The 22,660-nt window shown below is 42.7% G+C and overlaps 1 protein-coding gene across 2 annotated transcripts in view; it reads right to left on the bottom strand.

Moving 5' to 3' along the window:
* Positions 1–20,534, bottom strand: part of lrp5 (low density lipoprotein receptor-related protein 5) — a 51,080-nt gene extending 30,546 nt beyond the window's left edge. The window contains exons 1-8 of one of the 2 annotated variants that reach the window (XM_036952966.1): positions 20,251–20,522; positions 15,426–15,620; positions 14,961–15,177; positions 10,139–10,336; positions 6,097–6,293; positions 5,078–5,209; positions 2,243–2,639; positions 1,795–1,966 (exon numbers count right to left, since the gene is read on the bottom strand). In XM_036952966.1, coding sequence (XP_036808861.1) covers positions 1,795–1,966; positions 2,243–2,639; positions 5,078–5,209; positions 6,097–6,293; positions 10,139–10,336; positions 14,961–15,177; positions 15,426–15,620; positions 20,251–20,335 — 1,593 coding nt within the window. In that variant the 5' untranslated portion in view covers positions 20,336–20,522. Of the gene's footprint in view, positions 1–1,794; positions 1,967–2,242; positions 2,640–5,077; positions 5,210–6,096; positions 6,294–10,138; positions 10,337–14,960; positions 15,178–15,425; positions 15,621–20,250 lie in introns of both variants that reach the window. The other variant, XM_036952969.1, reaches the window with a different exon arrangement.
* Between the last annotated feature and the right edge of the window lie 2,126 nt (positions 20,535–22,660).

Here is a 22,660-nt window from a genome sequence, read left to right on the forward strand (position 1 = left end):
AAAAAATACATTCCATTGCATGAGCCACATCAGTTAACTTCTTAGGGCCGAAATCCCGTTAACGGGATCGATATGAAAACAGCCAGTGAAAGTGCAGGGCGCCAAATTCGAAACAGAAATCTCATTACTAAAAGTCCTCAAACAACATCTTGTTAATCCCACCAGTGTTCGATTTCAAATAGGCTTTACAGCGAAAGCACCAAACAATTATGTTAAGTCAGAGCCAAGCCACAGAAAAACAGCAATTTTTCCAGCCAAAGAGAGGAGTCCCAAAAAGCAGAAATATCAAATTAATCACTAACCTTTGATGATCTTCATCAGATGACACTCTTAGAACTTCATGTTACACAATACATGTATTTATATAAAAGATCTCAGTATACATTGGCGCGGTACGTTCAGTAGTTCCAAAAACAGCCGGTGATTTTGCAGAGAGCCACATCAATTTACAGAAATACTCATTATAAATGTTGATAAAAGTAGTGTTATGCATGGAACTTTAGATACACTTCTCCTTAATGCAACCGCTGTGTCAGATTTCCAAAAAGCTTTACGGAAAAACAAACCATGTAATAATCTGAGTACGGTGCTCAGAGAACAAATATATCCGCCATGTTGGAGTCAACAGAAATCAGAAATAACATTATAAATATTACACTTACCTTTGATGATCTTCATCAGAATGCACTCCCAGGAATCCCAGTTCCACAATAAATGTTTGATTTGTTCGATAATATCCATCATTTATGTCCAAATAGCTACTTTTGTTAGCGCGTTTGGTAAACAAATCAAAACTCACGACGAAATGTCAAAAGGTTCCGTTACAGTCCGTAGAAACTTGTCAAACAATGTATGGAATCAATCTTTAGGATGCTAACATAAATCTTCAATATTCCACACTGAGAATTTCTTTATCTTCAGAAAAACAAAGGAACGGGAGCTACCTCATGTGAAATGCGCGTGATCAGCGCGTGACTGCTGGCAGACCTCCGACTCATTCCCCTCAAATTCAGCCCCTCTTCATAGTACAAGCATCAAACAAGTTTCTAAAGACGGTTGACATCTAGTGGAAGCCTTAGGAAGTGCAACATGACCAATATCCCACTGTAACTTCAATAGGGGCTGAGTTGAAAATCAACCAACCTCAGATTTCCCACTTCCTGGTTGGATTTTTTACTCAGGTTTTTGCCTGGCATATGAGTTCTGTTATACTCACAGACATCCTTCAAACAGTTTTAGAAACTTCAGTGTGTTTTCTATCCAAATATACTAATAATATGCATATATTAGCAACTGGGACTGAGGAGCAGGCAGTTTACTCTGGGCACCTTATTCATCCAAGCTACTCAATACTGCCCCCCAGCCATAAGAAGTGAACAATTTGAATGATCATTGTACATTAGCATGGAAATGATTGTCACAATGACATGTACATTTGAAATTTAAAAAAATAAATAAAATAAAAAACAGTTTTGGCGGTTATTTTATTTCCATGACAGGTCTTCATCCATAACATGGTTATAGGGTAATGGTGCCAGCCATAGGTCAGATATATTCTCAGGTTTGGGCTGCCTCGCCTCATCCAAGAATGTGCTCCTGAAGCACTTCTCAACATCCACAGGCAACACAAACACACCAGACAACCTCAAATGAGGGGAGCGAATGAATGAAAACACAATTCCCGAGGGAGACGTCGACTCAACTACTTCCACAATCAAAAGCAGCAAACCATGATGGGAATATTGTAGTTACGCCATAGACAACTATTTGGTACGTAAGAAGCACCAAACTTACCTCAATTTTGTCCGTCTTGGCATCGCCCCAGTACAGCTTTCCTGCGTCATAGTCGATGGCTAAACCGTTTGGCCAACCCAGCGAGGTATTGAGCAGCACGATACGCTCAGTTCCATCCAGGTTAGCGCGCTCTATCTTGGGCTTCTCCCCCCAGTCTGTCCAGTACATGTAACTGTGGAGAGAGACGGGAACAAAATTCAAACTCAACTAGAAGCACAAGCATTTTGCTACACTCACATTAACATCTGCTAACCATGTGTATGTGACTAATAACATTTGATTTATAGTGTAACTTGAAGTGAAATCATTCAACAGGTGTTTTGTAGAATACATATGGAATGAAGGAGGAATACATAATTTTTGTTGTTGCTGAAATGAGTTGATGAGTTGAACTTGATTGCTGTGATCAAATAAGAAAAATACATAAATCTATAAAACACACACATACCCATTGACAGGGTCCAGCACAATGGCCCTTGGTTCATCCAAGTTCTCTGAGATCAGAATACGCCGGGAGGTTCCGTTCAACCTGGTAACCTCAATACGGTCAGTGCCAGTATCTGTCCAGTACAGGTTCCGGGCCACCCAGTCCACCGCGATGCCATCTGGGTGGTTGATCTCCGTGGTGACCAGGGTCTGGGCCTCGGTGCCGTCGATACGGGAGCGGCGGATGGCTTTGACCTCGTCATCAGTCCAGTACACGTATCCATCCACAGGGTCGTAGTCAATGGCGATGGCATGGCGGATGTCATCTACCTGAAGGACAATGTCGGTGAAGTCTGGGAGGTCCAGAGAGATCCTCCTCAGGTCAGTCCTCCGGGCCAGCAGCAGAACCTGCTCTGCACCTGGGGAGGTAGAAGTGGACATTAGTGGGGAGAGAGCATGCCAGTCAACTGGCATGTGACATAACAGAGCTCATTGGAGACCTATCTGGAGGTCCTACAAAGACATACCTGACAAACATAAATTAATATGTTTTAGTAAAGACGAACCTTCAGAGGACAATTTATAGTGGTAACTTAATTATTGTATTCTATTTGTTTACTCGGTTTTTAGTTGATGAATAGGCAATTTGTTCACTTTAATCCAAACAAAAAGTGAGAACAGGCTTTAGATTAGATTGAAACAAATCCAAAAGACTAAATTATGCTTTTTAAATATCAGCCTATCAAAAAACTGTTGTGTATAAATGTTTTCCTGAGGGGACACCTAGCTGCCACGGAGCCTGGTTTAAATAGAAGCTGCATTTGCTCACTAGAGCCACACTCTGCAGAGGCAATTAGGTCCAACTTTTTCCTTGCCTAATCTCACGTTTTAGCCATGTACGCTCCAGTGCTCCCAAGACCAGCTGCAGACTACCGACGCCCAATCAGAAGAGGGCATCAATCAAGGGTGACACCAATCAGTAATGACAGTGAAAAAACGGCTCTTCGTTTTCCATCAAGGAGAGAACGCCACGCCTTTGATTTAAATTCACTCCTCGGTCTGCTTCACATTTGACAAAGTGACAAGACTTCCCCTAAAACCACAAACGCCCTCAATTTAGCCACCCAAGCTAAACAAATGAGGAGCGTGGACACTAGCTCTCTTTAATCTTCACACAGCCACCCCCGTCCTGCTGCTTTCCCCCTAATCGGAGCTGATACAATGGGGTATTGTTTTACATTCTGTTTAGTTGTCAACACTGCTGGAGGTTGGCTTAATCCTATAGTCATTCTGAATACATCCATGTTCTATCAGGCCTGGATAACTAACCCCCCCCCCACACACATACACTATGGTTTTACTTACTTCTCTGGAATGAGGGCTAGAAGAATACAACTCATTGTTCCCTGGCCTGGGAATACACCGCCTCAATTTCAAATAGAGGATCTGCTGCATCCCTGGCCTGGGAGAGGAGTCTTTTTGAGGCAAAGAACAGGACTGGTGCACAGAGACAATGGTGTTTTCTGTCCACCAGAGAGAGGGGTGAGAACCAGGACGGCCAGGACTGAACTCGGATTTCAGAATCAGCACTGACCTTGGCTTGACGTCGAACTGTTTCATTCCAACAAGGAGGTATCCCAGGTCAAAACAGCCTCCAGCAACTAAACAAGCAAAGGGCTGTCACTCCTCAAACAAGGGTTGATGCCAAGAAATCCCCCAGAATTTTTTTTCTTCCCCTCTAGACAAGTATTTGTCACCTTTATGAGGGTTATGGGTGGGGTGGGTCTCTCCTTAGTCATGGGCAGGCAGGGGGAAATATCAGGCCCTCCAGAGAGAGAGACCAGAGGGAATGTAAACACCCTGGGGCAAGTCAAACAAACAGGTTTCATTTTGCAGGATGGGCCCGGGCTGTGTCCACTAAACACACAAACGGCACAGTGACCTGATTAGGCCTGGCTTCCTACGTAATTGCTCTCTGCCCAGAAGTAAGGCGAGGAGATTGGAGTGGCAAGGGAAATGACCGCAGCAGCAACACAACGCATAAACAGGGGAGGTCCAACCTTCCTGAATTTCAGTCAGTCACATCTGTGGCCTTTGGTAAACTCTGGAAAGTAGGGAATGTGGGGAGAGGAGGGGGTGGAGTAGTAGGCTTCTAGGCTAAATGTAGCTGTCTGTATGTCTGGGGCAATAGAAATTAAGAGCAAACGGCAGGGTAAATTGTGCATTGAAGAGCTCGCCGTGTGTAGCAGCCATCTGTCAGAGATTAGGCCCTTTTAATGGCTCTCTCGTTAGGCATTTTGATGTTTTGGTTGAGGAACAGGATGCCAATACACCCAATAAAATTATCTTAATTGAATAATTGTATTACAAAAATGAAAATCTAACATTTTAACTGAATTTGATGCTTAATTACTGTACACGTCGTTATGAAATGAAAAATAGAGCTTGGCATATTTCCTAATCGGTTTAAAGAAATTGGGACAATATGACTTTTGGTTTGTGTGATTAAGGGCAGCGCTTGCAGTTGAATAGGAATAACTCAAGAGTGCATAAATAAAATAACCTCAGGAATGCCAATAATGTCCCGTACACCAGATAGGAATGTCTAATGTGAAACCGCGACACATCTACAGTAGCATTAGGAGGACGTCATCACTGAGGGGGAATTGATTCTCAAAATGGCACCCTATTCCCTCTAAAGTGCCCTACTTTTAACCAGAGCCCAAAATCAGTGCACCATATAGGGAATAGTGTGCCATTTGAGATACACCCATTGTGTAGTCTTTTCAATAAGGGGGCTCGCTACTGAGAAATCCATACCAGCTTAGGGTAGTGGCCACAGCGCCTAGTCTCTTACCTGGGCGGCAGGTCTTCCCATCCTCCTTGAGCTTGACTCCAGTGGGGCAGGCACAGCTGTAGAAAGGCTGCATGGGGGACAACAGGCACAGGTGGGAGCAGCCTCCGTTGTCCACACTGCAGGGAGTTTGGACTGAGGGAGCAAAGAGCAAAGTCAGTAGAGATAACACTGAAAGTCAGTGAAACTGTCCCTAAAACTGAAAGCCACACTGCGAGCGTCTTCTGTCGAGAGAACCATTCTGACAACATAACAATTGATGAAAAACTTGAACAGAAAAAACATTTTTCAAACTAAACCAACTGTGATATTTTTGTTCCACAATAAAAAAGGTCGCTGCTCAGACAATAGCTGTGCCACAAAGTTTGATGTCCTGTGGCGTGATTTTCCCTGTCTACTGGGTCACGCTCTGCCAATCTCAGCAGGGCACTACAGAGCTACAAAGCCCAAGCGGCTGGCACAGTGGACCAGCAAACACCAACCCTCCCCTTTCTCACAGCACTAACGGAGGATTACAACCAGGCCACAGTCAAAGGCCAAATTGCTCAAACTCCTCTCACAAAGTCTAAGCCAACTCATTTTTGGATTGAATTTATGGCGGCTTGATATACAGGTTAGGGGATTTATTGGTGAATGTTTATCTAAATGTCCTACCTCCTAAATAGCAATGTCGTCCTCTCTAAAGTGTCTTATCTAAGCCTCCTACCTTTCTCTATATCACCTGCCCTCCCCAAACTCCTTGCGAGACGCAACCCACCATAATGGTGGCGTTCGTCATCATTCACTCCCCAAACACAGGGGTGCCAATGTTTACATACTGCCACCAAAGTCATCCATTTTTCACTACCTCCCAACACACAGATGGGAATCATAACGCAGACAATCTGTTATGTTGTGCTCTCTAACATTCATTATGAGTACCATGGAGATATTCAAGAAACACGTTGCAGGCTGTTACACATGCAGACTGAACTGAAAAGGCACTACAGACTGTCTGTCTATCTGGACCCAGCACTACTTACTGTCTGGCTGTCTATCTGGACCCAGCACTTGGATGTCCATGGGGGAGTAGATTCCACTGAGGATCTCCCTCCTCTTGTCTCCAGTGTGTTTGTTGCAGGCGTGGATGGAGCGGGTCTGCCAGTCTGTCCAGTACAGAGTCTCCTCTGACAGGGTGAGGGCAAACGGGTGGGTGAGGGTGCCCTCCACCACAGTCTCCCTGTGAATTCAAAACATCATTTATGGATCAGCACACCTTTTTAACCATCAGTACCAATCCATGCTTAGACGGTATATTTGTAAAGAGTAAAATTGGAAAGCAATGAAGAGGAGTATCAGTTGAGATGTTGAGTTGTGCGTCTCAGTCGTTCTACAAGTGTGAATGTCATGACACCAAACAGCAGCAAATGGCAAAAACTAGGGCCTTCACAAAACCAGCAATACTTCTTCCATGGCAAAAACTAGGGCCTTCACAAAACCAGCAATACTTCTTCCATGGTAAAAATTAACCCGAAGCAGAAACCTGCTGCATGTAAAATAGTGTGCTATTGCTTGGAAAATAAACTGACACTGGATGACAATGTTTGTTTCCAATATTAGAGCCGTTTTCTTAAAGAAGTTCAGTGTTTTGTTTTCTTGTTACGATACTAACGAGTATTGCGAAACAGGTATCGTCCTGGCCATAGCAAAAACCCAGACTGTCTGAGTAGCAATAAATTCATACCAAAATAAACAAGTGGCAGTGGAAATGAGTTAACAACAAGCGAGAGCCCCCTGGTTGGGATTTCAGTCAGACCCTAAAGAGGATGCGTTGGAACACGTAGTGACGTCATGGAACAGTTCAGGAGCCGCACCAAGCCCTTTCCAAGGGAAAATTTAACAAATCAGCCTGTCAGACTTTAATGCAGCATATGGTAAACTATTTAACAGGGGAACGGTAGCCACGGCCCTGTACTAACGGTCCTGATTCAGTGGGGAAGTCAGTCAGCGCAGTAGTCTATCAAAGCCAGAGCAGCACAGAGCACCGAGCGCAGCCTCATCCAGTAGGGCGCCCCTTCGCACCGCCAGACGACACACAGTCAGGCCAACAGCCAGTCAGCTCTGTGAGGACATAAATAAAAATGCAGGATCAAAGCGTGGCATGCCATTGCACAAGTGTTAAGAATCCCGATACAGAAAGCAGAATTCTGTTGAGGCCCTCATCAATCACCAGACTGTGGAGGGTTGGCTGGTAGGTACATGGATGACCTTTTCAGAGGGGTAGGGTCGAGGAGGGCGACAGCATGTTTCTCCAAAACGTTAATAGCGTGTGAAGAACGAGGGGTTGGGAGAGAATAATAATAATATATAATTACAGATTTCACAGCTATTTCGCATTCGACGTACTTGGAAGTTGGAACGTGTGCATGTTTGAAGCCGCCGTTGAAAACATACTACAAACTGCTCCATTAATCAGACGTGTCAAGAATGTGTTGCACATGAAAGGCAAAAACGTCTCGCTTTTAGAGGTAAACGCTAACAGAAACTACTTCTGGGGTGAAGTTGACTTTCCTCTGTAAGAGTGCTTATGATAATTCAGAGTACCATTACTGGAGGCATGCAATTAGATTACAGTTGGCAAAAAACAGTTCCACCATGGTGCATCTTATCCTCAAGTTCTACATTACAACTTCATTTCAAATTGACATAACACACTGGGCAATCTGGTCCTGAGGGAGTTAAACGAGGGTATTGCAACTGCATTGATCTTGAGAAAACCGGCTTCCACTCTCCACCCTGAAGAAAGCAGTCTTCACACGAGAGAAGGGCTCTCTTTAGGGCTGGGCAATATGGCCAAAATGTTAGCACAATATTTTTCACATTTGACCGTATTTTGAGTTTTTGAATAATAAAAATACTAAATATGCTTTGATTAGTTCATGACCCTAGGGTGGCAACGCATAAATTATACATGATTTCAAAAATGGGGCTTTCGCCATTCTAATTGTTTTAGTGTTCAATTTTCTGCATTTCCGTTATCATTTCCACACTGTGCCACATGATATGGGCAAAAAATACATAGGCTTCGTTAATAGGTGAACTGTTGGAACCTTGGAAATATGATTATTAGCGCTGAGCGATTGACCAACATGTCATTTTTTGTTATTAAACACTTAATTGACCAAAGTTGGTTCAATTACATGAATTACATTTAGTTTGTTTTTTTGGTGAGCCCAAGGCGCCGTCTCTCTAGAATTAAATCAAATCATTCACGAGAGAAATCATGTCAAGAACTGTGTTGAACGCTGGGCTGAACGGCAGTGTAGTTTACCAAGCAAATATTCAACCTAGTTAAAAGCAAGAACAATGACCATAATCTATTGAGCCCATTTTTATCCGTCTCAGACAGATGGATACACTTTTACTCCTGTTATGTTAGCACACAGACTGCATGAGAGGAACATACACAACGAGAAGGATAGAGACAGTTCGTGAAAGTATGCCTTATCTATTTTGAAGAACTAGTCACATGATTTAGTCAGACAGCTCTGCAGCATGCTTAGTCAGGCTAGCCTAGCTAAACAGGATGACTAAAGACAATACAGTATGGGGAGCACAGAACGTTGTCTGGCTGGCAGACTGCTACTGCCCGAGCAGAGATGACATGACTTCAAGAAATGAAAAATTAAGTAATCAATTAAAAAACAAAGTAATATCCACAACGGAAATATTTTATTTCATAGTAATTTGCCATTTTTCTATTGACGTCTACCCAATGCGGACCTGAGACAATGCAATATTTTCGATGTTCTGGTGATTGAATGTTAACTACTTTTGGCATTGGAGTTCCATTAAAAAGCTCAAATCATTTGAATGCCATTATTTCACAAAAAAAGTGTAACCAAAAATTGATTTTAAAAAAATAAATAAATCGAACAAACCTCAATAAGCACTAATCGCTCAGCATGAATGATTATTCAAATTATATACTTGGAATATAGTGGGCAGCACCTTGAATGCATTGTTGTTTGACATGACAACGAAAGAATAAGACGGGGAGGAATTATTCACAGGGTAGGTGCCAAAGTGTTGGTCAGTGTTTCCAGGTGACCCAAATTAGATGTTAAATTACATGTTTTATTACCTCATATAGCTAGCTAAAATATTCATGCTTCACCTATTCCGCTTTGATTTAGAAGATACCGTTGCACAAACATGATCGTAAAGGCCTACACAAGCACTGGCAACATGCTGTATTAAATAGCTACGTTTGCGCTGACTTAGGAAATTTAGCAAGCTAGCTATCCAGCTATATTAGCAGCTTACAATATTTATTTCAGCCACAACTTGCTAAGACAGTTTGCAGAAAATAAACTAAGTGTAATTAGAGAACCCTTGTGGAAAGCACCATGTCACCAACATCTCGTTGCCGCCATCTGACCATGCAGACTGCAGTGCCGAGTTAACAGCAAGAAAGTGCTCCGACTGTGGTCGAGTAGCTGCTCGCTCCTTGAGTGACAGGGGGCAGTGCTTGGTGTGGGAAGCAGCATGCAGCAGGAGCACAAATACTTAAATAGCAAACAGAGTCAACTATAAAAACAGATTTTACACGTGCTGGAGTTGAGCATCACATTTAACAAATCAAACAATGAAAACACGGTTATAAAACTTTAAGTAAAAACCCAAACCGGTCCATCCATCAATACCGGTATATAGTAAAATACGGTATACCACCCGGCCCTACATCTCTTTATGAACATGGCCATTAAATCCAAGTTACACAAAGGAAAGTCAACCCATGCCCCGAGGGCCCCAATCACAACTATAATGCCAAGTCAGATAGGGTTTCAACAGTATGGCAGAGGTAATCTCCAGTTTAGAGAACCACAGAGGGAGGGGGTCACAACTGGGCCTACATGCAGAGCCAATGTTTGGATTGGGACCTCCAGAGTCAAATGTGTTTGGATTGGAGGTTTCAGCCGTCTCATCCTCTGAAATTAAGTTGAGTCCAGCGCTACGGTTCAGTCAGATCCCTGGCTGCTTTTGCACAAAGAGTGTACAAACTAATAATGAGAACAGACTGACCGTGAGGAGCCATCCAAGTTAGCTCTGTGGATGAAGCTCAGCTTGGCGTCGGCCCAGTACAGTTTCTGTTCGTCCAGGTCAATGGTGAGACCGTTCGGCCAATAGATGTCCACCTCCACGATGATCTTCCTGTTGCTGCCGTCCATCCCCGCCCTCTCGATGCGAGGCTCCTCCCCCCAGTCTGTCCAGTACATATAGCTGAGGAGGAAAATTAGAGTCAATAAGTAAACAGCACCCGAACACACCCAATGGTCCTTGACAAACACACCTCTTTCCACTCAATGAGGGTTTGATGAGTTGAATCAGGTGTGCTTGTCCAGGGTTTCAATAAAAATGTGTCCTCAAGCACCCCCAACAGTACACATCTTCATTGCACTTCCCACTATCATTTATGCTGCTGGCACTCTTGCTTTTCACAAGAGAGTAGTGCGTGTAGCTTGTTCCTGTTGTCGTGAAAGTCATCAAACCGGCACTAGGCTACAGTCCGAGCTAGAGCCTCCATGTGGCAAGATATATCTAGGCAATTAATGGAAGACTGAATTAAAATGACAGAACTACAAGTTAATTGAGAAAGACAGGCTACAACACCAAGAGCCAACAAGGAGGCTGCTACGTCATCTGAATGGAGTTATTTACTGTAGGATTCGGACAGGGAGAACACACACAGTCGAAGTTATGAAGTCTCAATTAGCCTAGCTAACATTAACTAGCTTCTCTCGGTTTGATAAAGACAAGACAGGTACTATGCAATGAAAACTAGCAATAAGTCGACTTGGTTGTCATCTCTGCTCCCCGTCACTTTAGAGCCGCTCGATCTAAAGAAAAAAAAAAAGTATATTTTTTCCTCCAACTAACACTGCCGCATAAAAAATAGTTGTGTGAATAAAATAATTTGAGTTAGGGATTTTTCTTAACGTTTAGGATTCCAATTTCGTTTACAACGTTCACCTTTAACACGCACACACACGTTCTCATGTCCTCTGATAACACCTGATAGAAATCTTAAAACTTGGCAGATCTCCAAGTCGTAGTCTGCATGTTGTTCCCAGAATACCTGCAGTGGCTCTAATGTGCACTGCATTGAATGGAGGCTACATTAGGCATGTTACATTTCTATTCATAGACCGCTGAGGTGGTGGATGGACAGGTTAGCCCACCAGCAAATAGAAATTATCCTACGTACACTACATGGCCAAAAGTATATGGACACCTGCTCGTCGAATAGCTCATTCCAAAATCATGGGCATTAATATGGAGTTGGTGCCCCCTTTTGCTGCTATAACAGCTTCCACTCTTCTGGGAAGGCTTTCCACAAGATGTTGGAACATTGCTGCGGGGACTTGCATCCATTCAGCCACCAGGGTATTATTAGTGAGGTTTGGTGCCACTGATGTTTGGTGCCTGGCTCGCAGTCGGTGTTCTAATTCATCCCAAAGATGTTCGATGGGGTTGAGGTCAGGGGTCTGTGCAGGCCAGTCAAGTTCTTCCACACCGATCTCGACAAACCATTTCTGTATGGACCTTGCTCTGTGCACTGGGGCATTGTCATGCTAAAACAAGAAAGGTCCTTCCCCAAACTTGGAAGCACAGAATTGTTGAGAATGTAATTCTATGCTGTAGCATTCAGATTTCACTTCACTGGCACTAAGGGGCATAGCCCAAACCATGAAAAACAGCCCCAGGCCATTATTCCTCCTCCACCAAGCTTGACAGTTGGCACTATACAATCGGGCAGGTAGCATTCTTCTGGCATCCACCAACCCAGACTTATCTGTCAGACTGCCAGATGGTTAAGCGTGATTCATCACTCCAGAGGACACGTTTCCACTGCTCCTGAGTCCAATTGCGGTGAGCTTTAAATCACTCCAGCCGACGCGCATGGTGATCTTAGGCTTCTGGCGGCTGCTTGGCCATGGAAACCCATTTCATAAAGCTGCCGACGAACAGCTCGTGCTGACGCTGCTTCCAGAGGAAGTTTGGAACTCTGTAGTGAGTGCTGCAACAGAGGACAGACAATTTTTACATGCATCAGCACTCTGCAGCCCCTTTCTGTGAGCTTGTGTGGCCTACCACTTTGCGGCTGAGCCATTGTTGTTCCTAGACGTTTCCACTTCACAATAACAGCACTTACAGCTGGGGCAGAAATTACCAACTGACTTGTTGGAAAGGTGGCATCCTATGACGCTGCCACGTTGAAAGTCACGGAGCTCTTCAGTAAGGCCATTCTGCCACCTATGGAGTTTGCATGGCTGTGTGCTCAATTTTAAACAACTGTCACTAACGGGTGTGCCTGAAAAAGCAGAATCCACAAATATGAAGGGGTGTCCACATACTTTTGGCCGTGTAGCGCATGTTAAAATGGACAGAATCAAAATGGTGTTAGAACTGAAAAACTGTTGTAAAATAACCTGGCACAAACATGCAGAATTTTATGAACAATGTATGAGCTGCCTCCAGGTTTCCCGGTTGTCCTGGTCTATGGCTTACTCTGTTTTTCCATTTAACAAACTGGCTAGAGAAAGTATTGGGTGTGGTAGACTGTCTTACTACTACTCATAGGCTACTCGCAATAAGAAGACAGACACTCAGAGGTCAGTTTTGGGTCAATAACATCGGTGTTGTTCCAGTGTTGTACAAGGTCAGCTAGAAAGCAGATACACTGAGTATACAAAACATTAACTGCCGTTTCCATGACAGACTGACCAAGTGAAAGAAGGATTTTTAAGACTCGAGACATGAATTGTGTATGTGTGCCACGCAAAGGATAAATGGGCAACACAGAATATTTAGGTGCCTTTGAACTAGGTATGATAGTATGTGTGCCAGGCGCACCGGTTTGTGTCAAACTGCAACACTGCTGGGTTTTTCCACATTCAACAGTTTAGTGTGTGAATCAAGAAAGGTCCAAAGGTCCAGGAATGGGAGGGTCATAGTGTTTGGTATACTTCTGTAACATTAGGGATAGCTCCATGTTCCCAGAGCCCCCCTGACGCGCATTAGTCAGGATGATGTGAATTCCTTAACTCTAGGCCCTGTGAGAGCAGAGCACCTTGTGGGTTTCACTTGCATTCTAAACACCCCCAAAAATGGATATACTGTACGAGCAACTAACTCTCAGACATCACGTTCCAACAAGAGCCAATAAAAGCAAAGATCTTTTTTAAATTCCATGTCTTTTGATAGGAAAAGTCTGACATGTAGATTTGTGCCAGAATGGATCGCCTACGTGTCAGGGACCCAGTAGCTGATTAGAATGTAACACTGTGCACCAACTGACACGGTGAACAGCCATAAAACAGCATTCCTTTGTCCAGCCGGGTAGAAAATACAATTAAGGCGTCAGGAAACGGGAGTTTGGAGAAGCCCGATTATTCATTCATTTAGCATGTGGTACGACAGCAAGCATGTCACCCACCATCGGAAACTCTTAAACCTAATGCCAGCAGGGAGACCAAGCGTGAACATCCCCCCCCCCCCCCCCCCCCCCCCCCACCCCTCCCCAGAGACCTAACATATTAGTTTGCCAATGGTGCCAAACTCAGCTAGCACATTTTTCACAATTAAGAGCTTCCCTGCTCCTATACCTCCACTAGAATTAAGTTATTGGTTGAACAAAGAGCATGAAGAACAATGGCTGTGCTGTCTAGGAATTAAACTCTTAGCCTCATGAGGGCAAAGCAAGGACAGAAGGGAAAGCAACACATGTCAACTCGCATTTGAGACACATTCAAGACAGCCTATTATGCATAAATGGTTATTAGGTATACATATAATTGATAGTATTTGTGAAATAAAAAAAGTTTAATCTAGAGTTGCTTCTAAACTAATAATCAATCCGTATCAACATGGGACATAAATGGCACCTCTAAATAATGATCTCATATTAGGTGATGTGGTTGAGAACAGCCTTCCACCCGGCACCACCTCAGCTCATCACAGTAAGTAAACGTTGTGCAAATCAAAATATATGTTAGCTTAAACACACAATCCACCAGCGCTAGCTGAACTAGGCTATAACTGGATCCTGGCCTACCAAGGACTGAACACCTTCCCTCTCTCCCGGGCCCCACTATTCCACCCCAAAAAAAACACTACTGAAGGCGGCAGGAGCTGTACTCAAAAGGAGAGATCTCAAAACAGAAAGACTGCAAGAACCTAAAAATGGCTAATGTATTGTGTTTTTGTGCTTCTTCAAGATGAACAAATGTCTTTCAGAGAAAGAATTCAACAAACGAATAACTCAAATCTTACTTGGTTTATCGTACAGTATTTCAGTGATATATTTATTTGAACTGTATGAAGCCAACTTTGTACAGAGAGTTAAACTCTTGACACCATAATCTGTTTTAGTTTTTATATCGCTATGCTAAAGAGTTAAAAATATATTATTTAAAAAAAAAAAAACAGGTTATTGGGGTTTAAAGTCCAAATGTTAATAAGCCATACACATTCAAAAATAGCACTGAATTGCACTAAATCCATCAACTAAAAAGGTATTCCTGCATTAATTTCCACTGACTGAGGTGGAATTTCACTGACTCAACAATGCTAACAACGGATACACAACCTTAGTCCCTGACATAGAATTAGAAACAGTGCCCTATGAGAGAAAAGGGGTCAACTCCAGAGGATCTACGCAACACAACAGGAAACAGACCCAACTGAAAAGGTTTTCCACCCTCGCTCTTCAACCAACGGATGCATGTATGAACCAGAAATACACATGGAGGGAAGGGGAGGCTAGTGCGGATACATGACCCAGGAACCCACCCTGAACCATGTCCCAGTCAGGGGAGAGAACGAGGTCAGGCCAGAGACTCACCGGTGGGCTGGGTTCAGGGCGATGGCCCGGGGCTGGTCCAGGTCTAACCAGAAGAGCACTTTCCGAGAGGTGCCATCCAGGTTGGCTACTTCAATGCGGTTGGTCTCCGAGTCGGTCCAGTATAGTTTACGGCCCAACCAATCACAAGCCAGTCCGTCGGGGGAGTCGAGGCCCGACACGACAACAGTCTGCCCTGTCCCCATGGCCTCTTTCACAGCTAGAAACAAAATGCCAATATTTCAGTGGGAACACTTAGGTCTACACTTATCAACATCCCTCCATTAATAGTGACATTCTTGTGCGATTAGCTAGATTTAGCTTAGGTTGTATCTTTTTTCCAGTTCATCTATGCTTTGCAGAATATATTAAATGCTTAATTATATTTGCAACCAACTTAAAAACACTTACAAATGGAAGAGAACACAACATAAGTCCCTAACTGGCATGCGGCGCTGTAACGCTTACAGTGGGTGGACTGATTGTAGTAGGTTTGCTTGATGGCCTCCTCGCTGACGTCGGTCCAGAAGATGAGTCCTTCAGAGTAGAGGAAGTCCACGGCAGCAGCATCCTCCAGATCACTGACCACCACCGCCGACTCTGGCCTCCCCACCTCCACCAGCCTCACATCCCGCCGGTTAGCAAACAGCAGCAAGGGAGATCCTGAGGAAAATGAAAAGATATTTAAAAAAAAAAAAAAAAAAACTAAGGTACACAGCCATTACACCCTACTCTCATTTAGGTTGAAATGTGACGAAGAGAAGCCCATGACCTTTCATGTTAGTTATGTTTAGAATCAAGTTACATATTCCACAAGGAGAGTGAAAGCCAATAGCAAAAGCTGGATTGCATAATGTGCCACCCAGTAAGCAAGTGGTGACTCAGTGACTGCTGATTGGGATGGGGGCATTGGATGCATACACACAGACTGATGTCATCACTGGCAGAAAGCACTGACAATGCTTGCGGAGAGGAGAGAGGTAGCCTAGTGGTTAGAGCATTGGGCCAGAAACCGAAAGGTTGCTGGATCAAATCCCAGCGATGACAAGGTAAAAATCTGTTGTTCTGCCCCTGAACAAGGCAGTTAACCCACTGTTCCCCAGTAGACCGTCACTATAAATAAGAATTTGTTCTTAACTGAACTACCTAGTTAAATAAAGGTTAAATAAAAAATATAATAAAAAGATGCCTCCGTCAGCAATGTTTTACATAAAACGTTGTCAAAACATGTTCCAACTTTCCCTTGTTTCACTTGTTTAACCTTCAGTCCAAACCTGTAGGCCTAACCGACTAATCATAGACCATGTTGGAGCTGTTGTGAAGCTGCCGTGGACATCAGCTTGTTGCTGCTAAGGAGAACTTCCTCCCCCTGAACAGGATTAAAACCCAGACTAACCACAATTTACTGCCTGTCTACACATCCTCAGAACACAACTCCTCATTGACTACAAAAGGGCTGTGAGGCAAATGAACTGAGATGAGCTACACATTTAAATGTGATGGGAGACCTCATACTTTAGTTTCTACCCCGTCCTCCCCATATCTAGGCCTACATGTCCAACATAAAATCATGGTCTAAGAAAGGTTATGTGCAGTGAGAAATACAGAAGATGGCTATCACACTGGTACTAGTGGAGAAATAAAGATGAAGAAGCTTTAAAGCCACAAGTCACAGCCTAATTATCCCATAAGGCCAAGTGTGTCTCTCTTTCCCTGAATCACAAGGTTCATAGGTCAATAGAGTTGTGACCTGGAGAGGAACAGAACACTATCACTGCCTAAAGGTACGGAGAACTCGGCTACAAAAATGCCACAATCAGAGAAAGTCTCTAGAAACTAGGCCTAGTCAACATGTGGCATACAACAAGCAGACTACATACTTATGAGATCTCAAGGATGTAGCTTGGAAGTAAGTGGCCGTGTGTATTGGACATTGGAGTGTTGAAAACAAATACGCCCCATTGGTAATCCAAAGGCATTCCTAAAAAGATAGCAGAATGTGGAGGCCCAGAGAGAGAGCGAGAGGGACCACCAAAAGCCATCAGGGAGGATTCTTGACACCTCAGCCCCCAGTGGATACATAACAGTGGGGATTACAAAACTCAACAGCTGCACTTTTTATGAGATCTGAGCAGAGGCCTGTCCACTCCACATGCTGCAAAGCAGTCGCTCTAGGTCTCTGCCCCAAATGCACAATCCCAAGAGGCAGGGCCAGAAGCCAGTCTACCAAACAATGCCAGCTCTTTCCTAAACATCCATGACTGGCTCCCAGGCACGATCCTTCACTGACAAGAATGTGGTTCCTTATTTGCCTATCATCATGGTCAAGTGGCTCCAACAGTTGGATTATCAAGCCAGCTAATACAGACATAGAAACGAACAGCCTATAGGCCACATTTTCATTAGGGGATGTAGCTATAAGGATATAGTTTAACCACCATGAAAAATATATTGCCGGTGAGGCAATCAGCAACTCTATACACTGGAAGGCTAGTTTATATCAAAATGGCTGACCCTAAACAAAAACACTATAGTGCTAGTCCCTATTCAGGTCCATCTTCAAAGCTTATGTTTCTGTCGCCCCTCGACAGTATTTCATTTTCTTTCTCAGCAACACTCAATGAAGAACTTTCCATCTGTATAAAACAGCAGGAGGAACCTGGAAACTTCCTTGAAAACACACAATGAAAGCTCTGGCACTCAGGAGAAATGCACTCTCCGAAGATGGGCCCACCGTGAAGAGAGAAATTATGACTGGGTATATAAAAATATAGGGTTCAGAAACTTAAAATGCACTACCTCACATGAAATTTACACTTAAAGCTTTAAAAAAAAAAGATGTCTCAAAGAGAGAGGAAAGTACAGCCTATCAGATAGGCTACTTACTACCTGAATAAGTAACTCAATTCTGCTCAAGGGCACACAGCTTGGGATAAGATGCATACCAGAGTCTGCTCTGTTTTACTTTTGCACAGGGTCCAAAAAACCTAAACCTATTTCTTAGTAAGTCTAACTAAGTCAATAGCTGCCCTGCCATTTCTCTCTGCCAGTTCAAATGACTTATCAACATTGCATCATACCAGCTTTTCCAGTCAGTCATTTGAAAAGGGGGTGAGTTAGGAACACCTGGATCGTTTGTGGAAGAGGAAGCACAAAGGAACAGCTGAGGAGTCTGAGCTTGTCACCAGGATTAGCTGGCCCTCCACTGGGAGGAGAGACAGGGGGTGAAGGGAAGGGGGTGTCTACTCTACGAGCTTCAGAAGTGTCCTGAAAGGAAGGAAGGCAGAAAGCCTCCATTGCTCTAGCACTGTGCTCAGCTTGAGAAGTGATTCCCTCCCACTTATTTTCTTGTTCTGGTTGGGAGGAAGAACAGCTCCCTGGCTCCAAAGCCTTATCAGAGTGCTGTGCTGTGTGTGGTGTCTGAGGTTGTGAGGAAGAGTAGGTGTTAAGGAAAAGGGAGTGGGGGACCCATGGGGAATCTAGACTGCCTGTTACAGTGTACAGACTTCAGCTAAACGTCCTCTCCACATCCCCAGCTGAAATTAAACAAATAACCTACTCATATTTCTAAAACTGATGTGTGAAAAAGATGAAATCTATAGACTACATTCTTCACCCATGGAATGGAATAACATTCACGCCTCAAGTCGTGCAAATCTTCCCATACACTGCAAGGCTTTATTTTCACAGCAGAACAATTAGCCAAAACTGAGATCTATTGGAAAAATAGATCTGAAGGGATTGATTTATGATATGCAGTCACAAGAAAGCAACAGTTACTGAACATGGTCAAACTTAGTTTTTACATTTTAAACACTGAAGTGACTAAAGGGCTGAATCTTACCTTGGATGTATAATGCGAGCGTAGTTTAACTGAATACAATCATACATAAAATAATGAGTTTATTTTTGATTGACACTAGTCAGAGGGTAATATAGGATTACAGTGCCTTCATAAAGTATTCACACCTCTTAGATTTAATTGTCAAATGGATTTCAATTGTCATCAACACAAAATACTATAATGTCAAAGTAGAAGACTCATGTTGCATTCATGTTGGAAAGCAGACAACCAGGTTTTCCTCTAGGAATTTACCTGTGCTTAGCTCCATTCAGTCTCTTTTTATACAAATAAAAAAGTGGCGCACTGAATTTAATACATGTTCAATTCAGGCTGTAAAACAACAAAATGTGGAAAAAGTCAAGGGGTGTGAATACATTCTGAAGGCACTGTATATGATAACTTGCCCAAATCAATGCTGGGGAAAATGATTTTTAAAATTAAGTGGGCATTATTCTGCCATTTTCCATTTAAAAGAATGGCCATAAAACCCAAAAAGATTGTCTACTTCTTTCAAACTCTAATTGTGTACAATCAAGCTAAACTGCATACAGAAATATTGTATTGATTTATTTCTAGGCATAGCCAGCCTATATTCGATAAAAGGTGAACTAATAATTTAATCTATATATAGTCCATTCAGCCCTAGTCAACCTATTGGAAACAGCTGGCTAATAACGTACACACAAAACAATAACATCTATAGAACTAAACCCACTTGTAGACTTTTAGGAGATGTTTGTGTGTAATTTCTAGTATTTACAAAAATATGTCAGTAAAATGGTCAAATGCATTTTGTTAGTGGTTTGACGATCTTACAAAATGTGTTTTCCTATTCATTGGTTAAGGATTTTTTTGGGCACCATCAGAAAAACTGTCTCACCCATCTCATTGGGTATTTGTGGTTAGCTACTTCAAAAAGTTTTTGAAAAAAAAAAAGAGAAACAACTTGTCCTTCACTTTCCCACAAACTTTCTCGCACTTACAAGCAGAAAATCAAGGACTCCCAAATGACACCCGACACCGGCGATCAATCGCAGTACATTGAGGCCTCGGAGTATAGGCTCTAAAATGAACTTTTGCAGTTCCCCTCACTAATTAAGTAAAGTTGGGCAAAATAAAAATGTCTAATTTCATATTTTGGGTTTTGAACGTTTCACTATTGCTGATACATTTTGAAAGCAAGAGACAGTTTCGGCTTGAGTGAACTCCTGCGATTGTCTTGCCACACAGTCAGTATCCAACTTGGAAAGAAAAGACTCAAACGTATAATATTTAAAAGAAAATACACGCCAAGACATGCTAGAGTCTATTAAACTCTAAAATATTAAAATATAAACTTATGGCTACTATAACTACCGACCTCTAGCGAGATACATTCACATATCACGTAGCTATAGCCACATTGCTTCCCAGAACTTTGCAGAGTCCAAGCAGAAACACGCTACTTACCACGAACCAGAGAGAGCAAGCTGCTATAAAACAGTAATTCCACAAGGAGAACGTCCATTGCTAGTGGTCGTGGCTTTAATTCCATAACCCCGACTCCATTATTCGGGTTATTTGTGCAAAAGAAAGTTAAAAATTCGAGCTGGAGTCTTAATCGATACTTTTTATACTCTTGTTGGAAAGCTACTCCAGTCTGCCTTAATAGGCAGAGGCACTGACGAGAATGGAAACGGAAATTAGATGACGTCACTAGACATACAGTTACTTTATGCAGAGAGGAAGAGGCAAAGCGAGAGGAGTAACTGGGCACAATATCTATCTTCTCTAGCAGGTGGCGTTTTTTCCTCTCACCAAGCGAGGAGTTTTGGTATGGAGGTCAATGAATGCCGAATTTGGCTGACAAAAAATGTAATTGCTTATTTGCAACGTGTGGCTTATTTGATCGAACATAAGTTTCGTAATGCGTAGTTTCTTACAATTGTACTGATATAAGTAGGACACTTGACATCCCGGCAACTTTGAGAAAGAACACCTTATATCGGACTTGTGTCTGTTGTTCACAAGCGTATCTGCCCTCTCATTGGCTAGAATGGTCCCACCTGATCTTGCCTCCCGACTGCCTTCCATTTCTGAAGACGTTTATTTTCATTGTTACAGTGTACACTGGAGTATCTGCTCCATGTAATGGATCATCTGTGCTTTGTGCCAGGGGTGCCCAATTACATTCAGTTTTCTTGATCGGCAGGTCGGGAGCCCACCAGGAACATAATTATAAATAATGTGTACTGCATATTGACCGCAAGAAGCGCAAACAGATATAGTACAAAACATAATTTCAAATCTTGATTACATTTGGATGTGATCACATAATGCTTCTCTATATATGCATGGGAATAATTGGGTACAAATTTCCTACATTAAAACCACTTTGAGCTGATTTCCTGGTGATTTAACAGTCTTTGTAATTTAAAACTAGATTTTTTTTTAAATCACCTGACAGCTCCAATAAATATACTTCCATAACAAGCTATGTTTCTATAAAGTGTCCGTCAAATATCTGTAGCATACAAACATAGCTCGTATTGAAATGATTGGTGTTTTTAGGCTTAGAATCAAAGATAATGTAGTACATTTGTATGTGACAGTGAGAATAATTTTGACCTGTAAAATATATTGTGTAGGCTACAGTGGATGTCAAAACATCAGTGACAAAGTGAGTCCATCTTGGTCCAGTGCAGGATGATTTATCTACAACATCTGCTCCTCAAGAAAAGTAGGCTATAGAAGGGTATACACTTCCTTACAGAAAATGGCCAGTAGGCTATACTGCATCAGCACAGAGGATATTTGGCATGAATAACCCTTTACTATTAGATTAACCTATATTATCTATATCTATCTCTATCAGTCTCCAAATGCACGTTGGACTTTGATTTGCTTAGCTGACACTGCACTTAGCCCATAATGTGTCTGAGGCCGCAGAATGTAAACAAGGCATTTTGAACAAGGCACACGCACTTGGTCACTACTAGGTTACTTCTACCCATGTTCTCCATATTATATATAATGCAATAACAGAAAAGTACTTTTATGAGAAACCATTTGCTCTTCGCTCTTTCACAAGACTCCAGGCATTGCAAACAGGATTAGGCCATAGACCTGGCAGAAAAAGCACTCCTCTGGTTGAATGCTAAGGTTCTCCAACTGGCCTGAACTCGAAAGAGGGAAAGTAGAAGCATATGTCCCTCTCAGTGCGTGTGAGTGAGGCAGGAAACCATTCCCAGCCCAGAGAAATATGCTGTAATGAAACCTGCCTTTACAGTCACCTGCACCATATAGCCTGTGGCATTCCCTTTGATCCACTGGGCCCTATCCACAAATAAAAAAAATCTGCCTTTCCATTGGTCTTTGTTGCTTATAAATATTGGGTTTGCAGTAATATACCCACGCCTCAGTGTAACAAATACCCCTCACACAGTAATGAAGTCCATGAGGGACAGGCCCTCTCAAAACAAAAGGCTTCATGTCAGTGAGCTTATCACTAAACCCCTAGCTACCAGCTTCTTACCAGGTATTCATATTGCAGATATTGCAGACGCATGTACTGGAGGCTCTGATTTCCTGAGCTCTCTGATTTGACAGTTACAGCGCAATACTGAGAACAAAACACCCACAACTAGAGCAAATACAACATTCCCAAACACTGAAGTAAACCAAATATATGCATATTGGCAGCAATATATTGGGGTATGGCAGATACTATAGTAACCAATTGTTAGTTATTTTTCTACTAAAAGCAATGTTCTTTGGCAGTGACGTTGCATGAGGCAAAAAGGCTGTTTTATTGCCAAATATTCTCTGAAATTGAGAAACTAGACCCTGTGTGGACCAGGACTTTCACTGGAAAACTGTG

The sequence above is a fragment of the Oncorhynchus mykiss genome, chromosome 2, assembly GCF_013265735.2.
Source record: "Oncorhynchus mykiss isolate Arlee chromosome 2, USDA_OmykA_1.1, whole genome shotgun sequence".
Classification (NCBI taxonomy): Eukaryota; Metazoa; Chordata; class Actinopteri; order Salmoniformes; family Salmonidae; genus Oncorhynchus; species Oncorhynchus mykiss.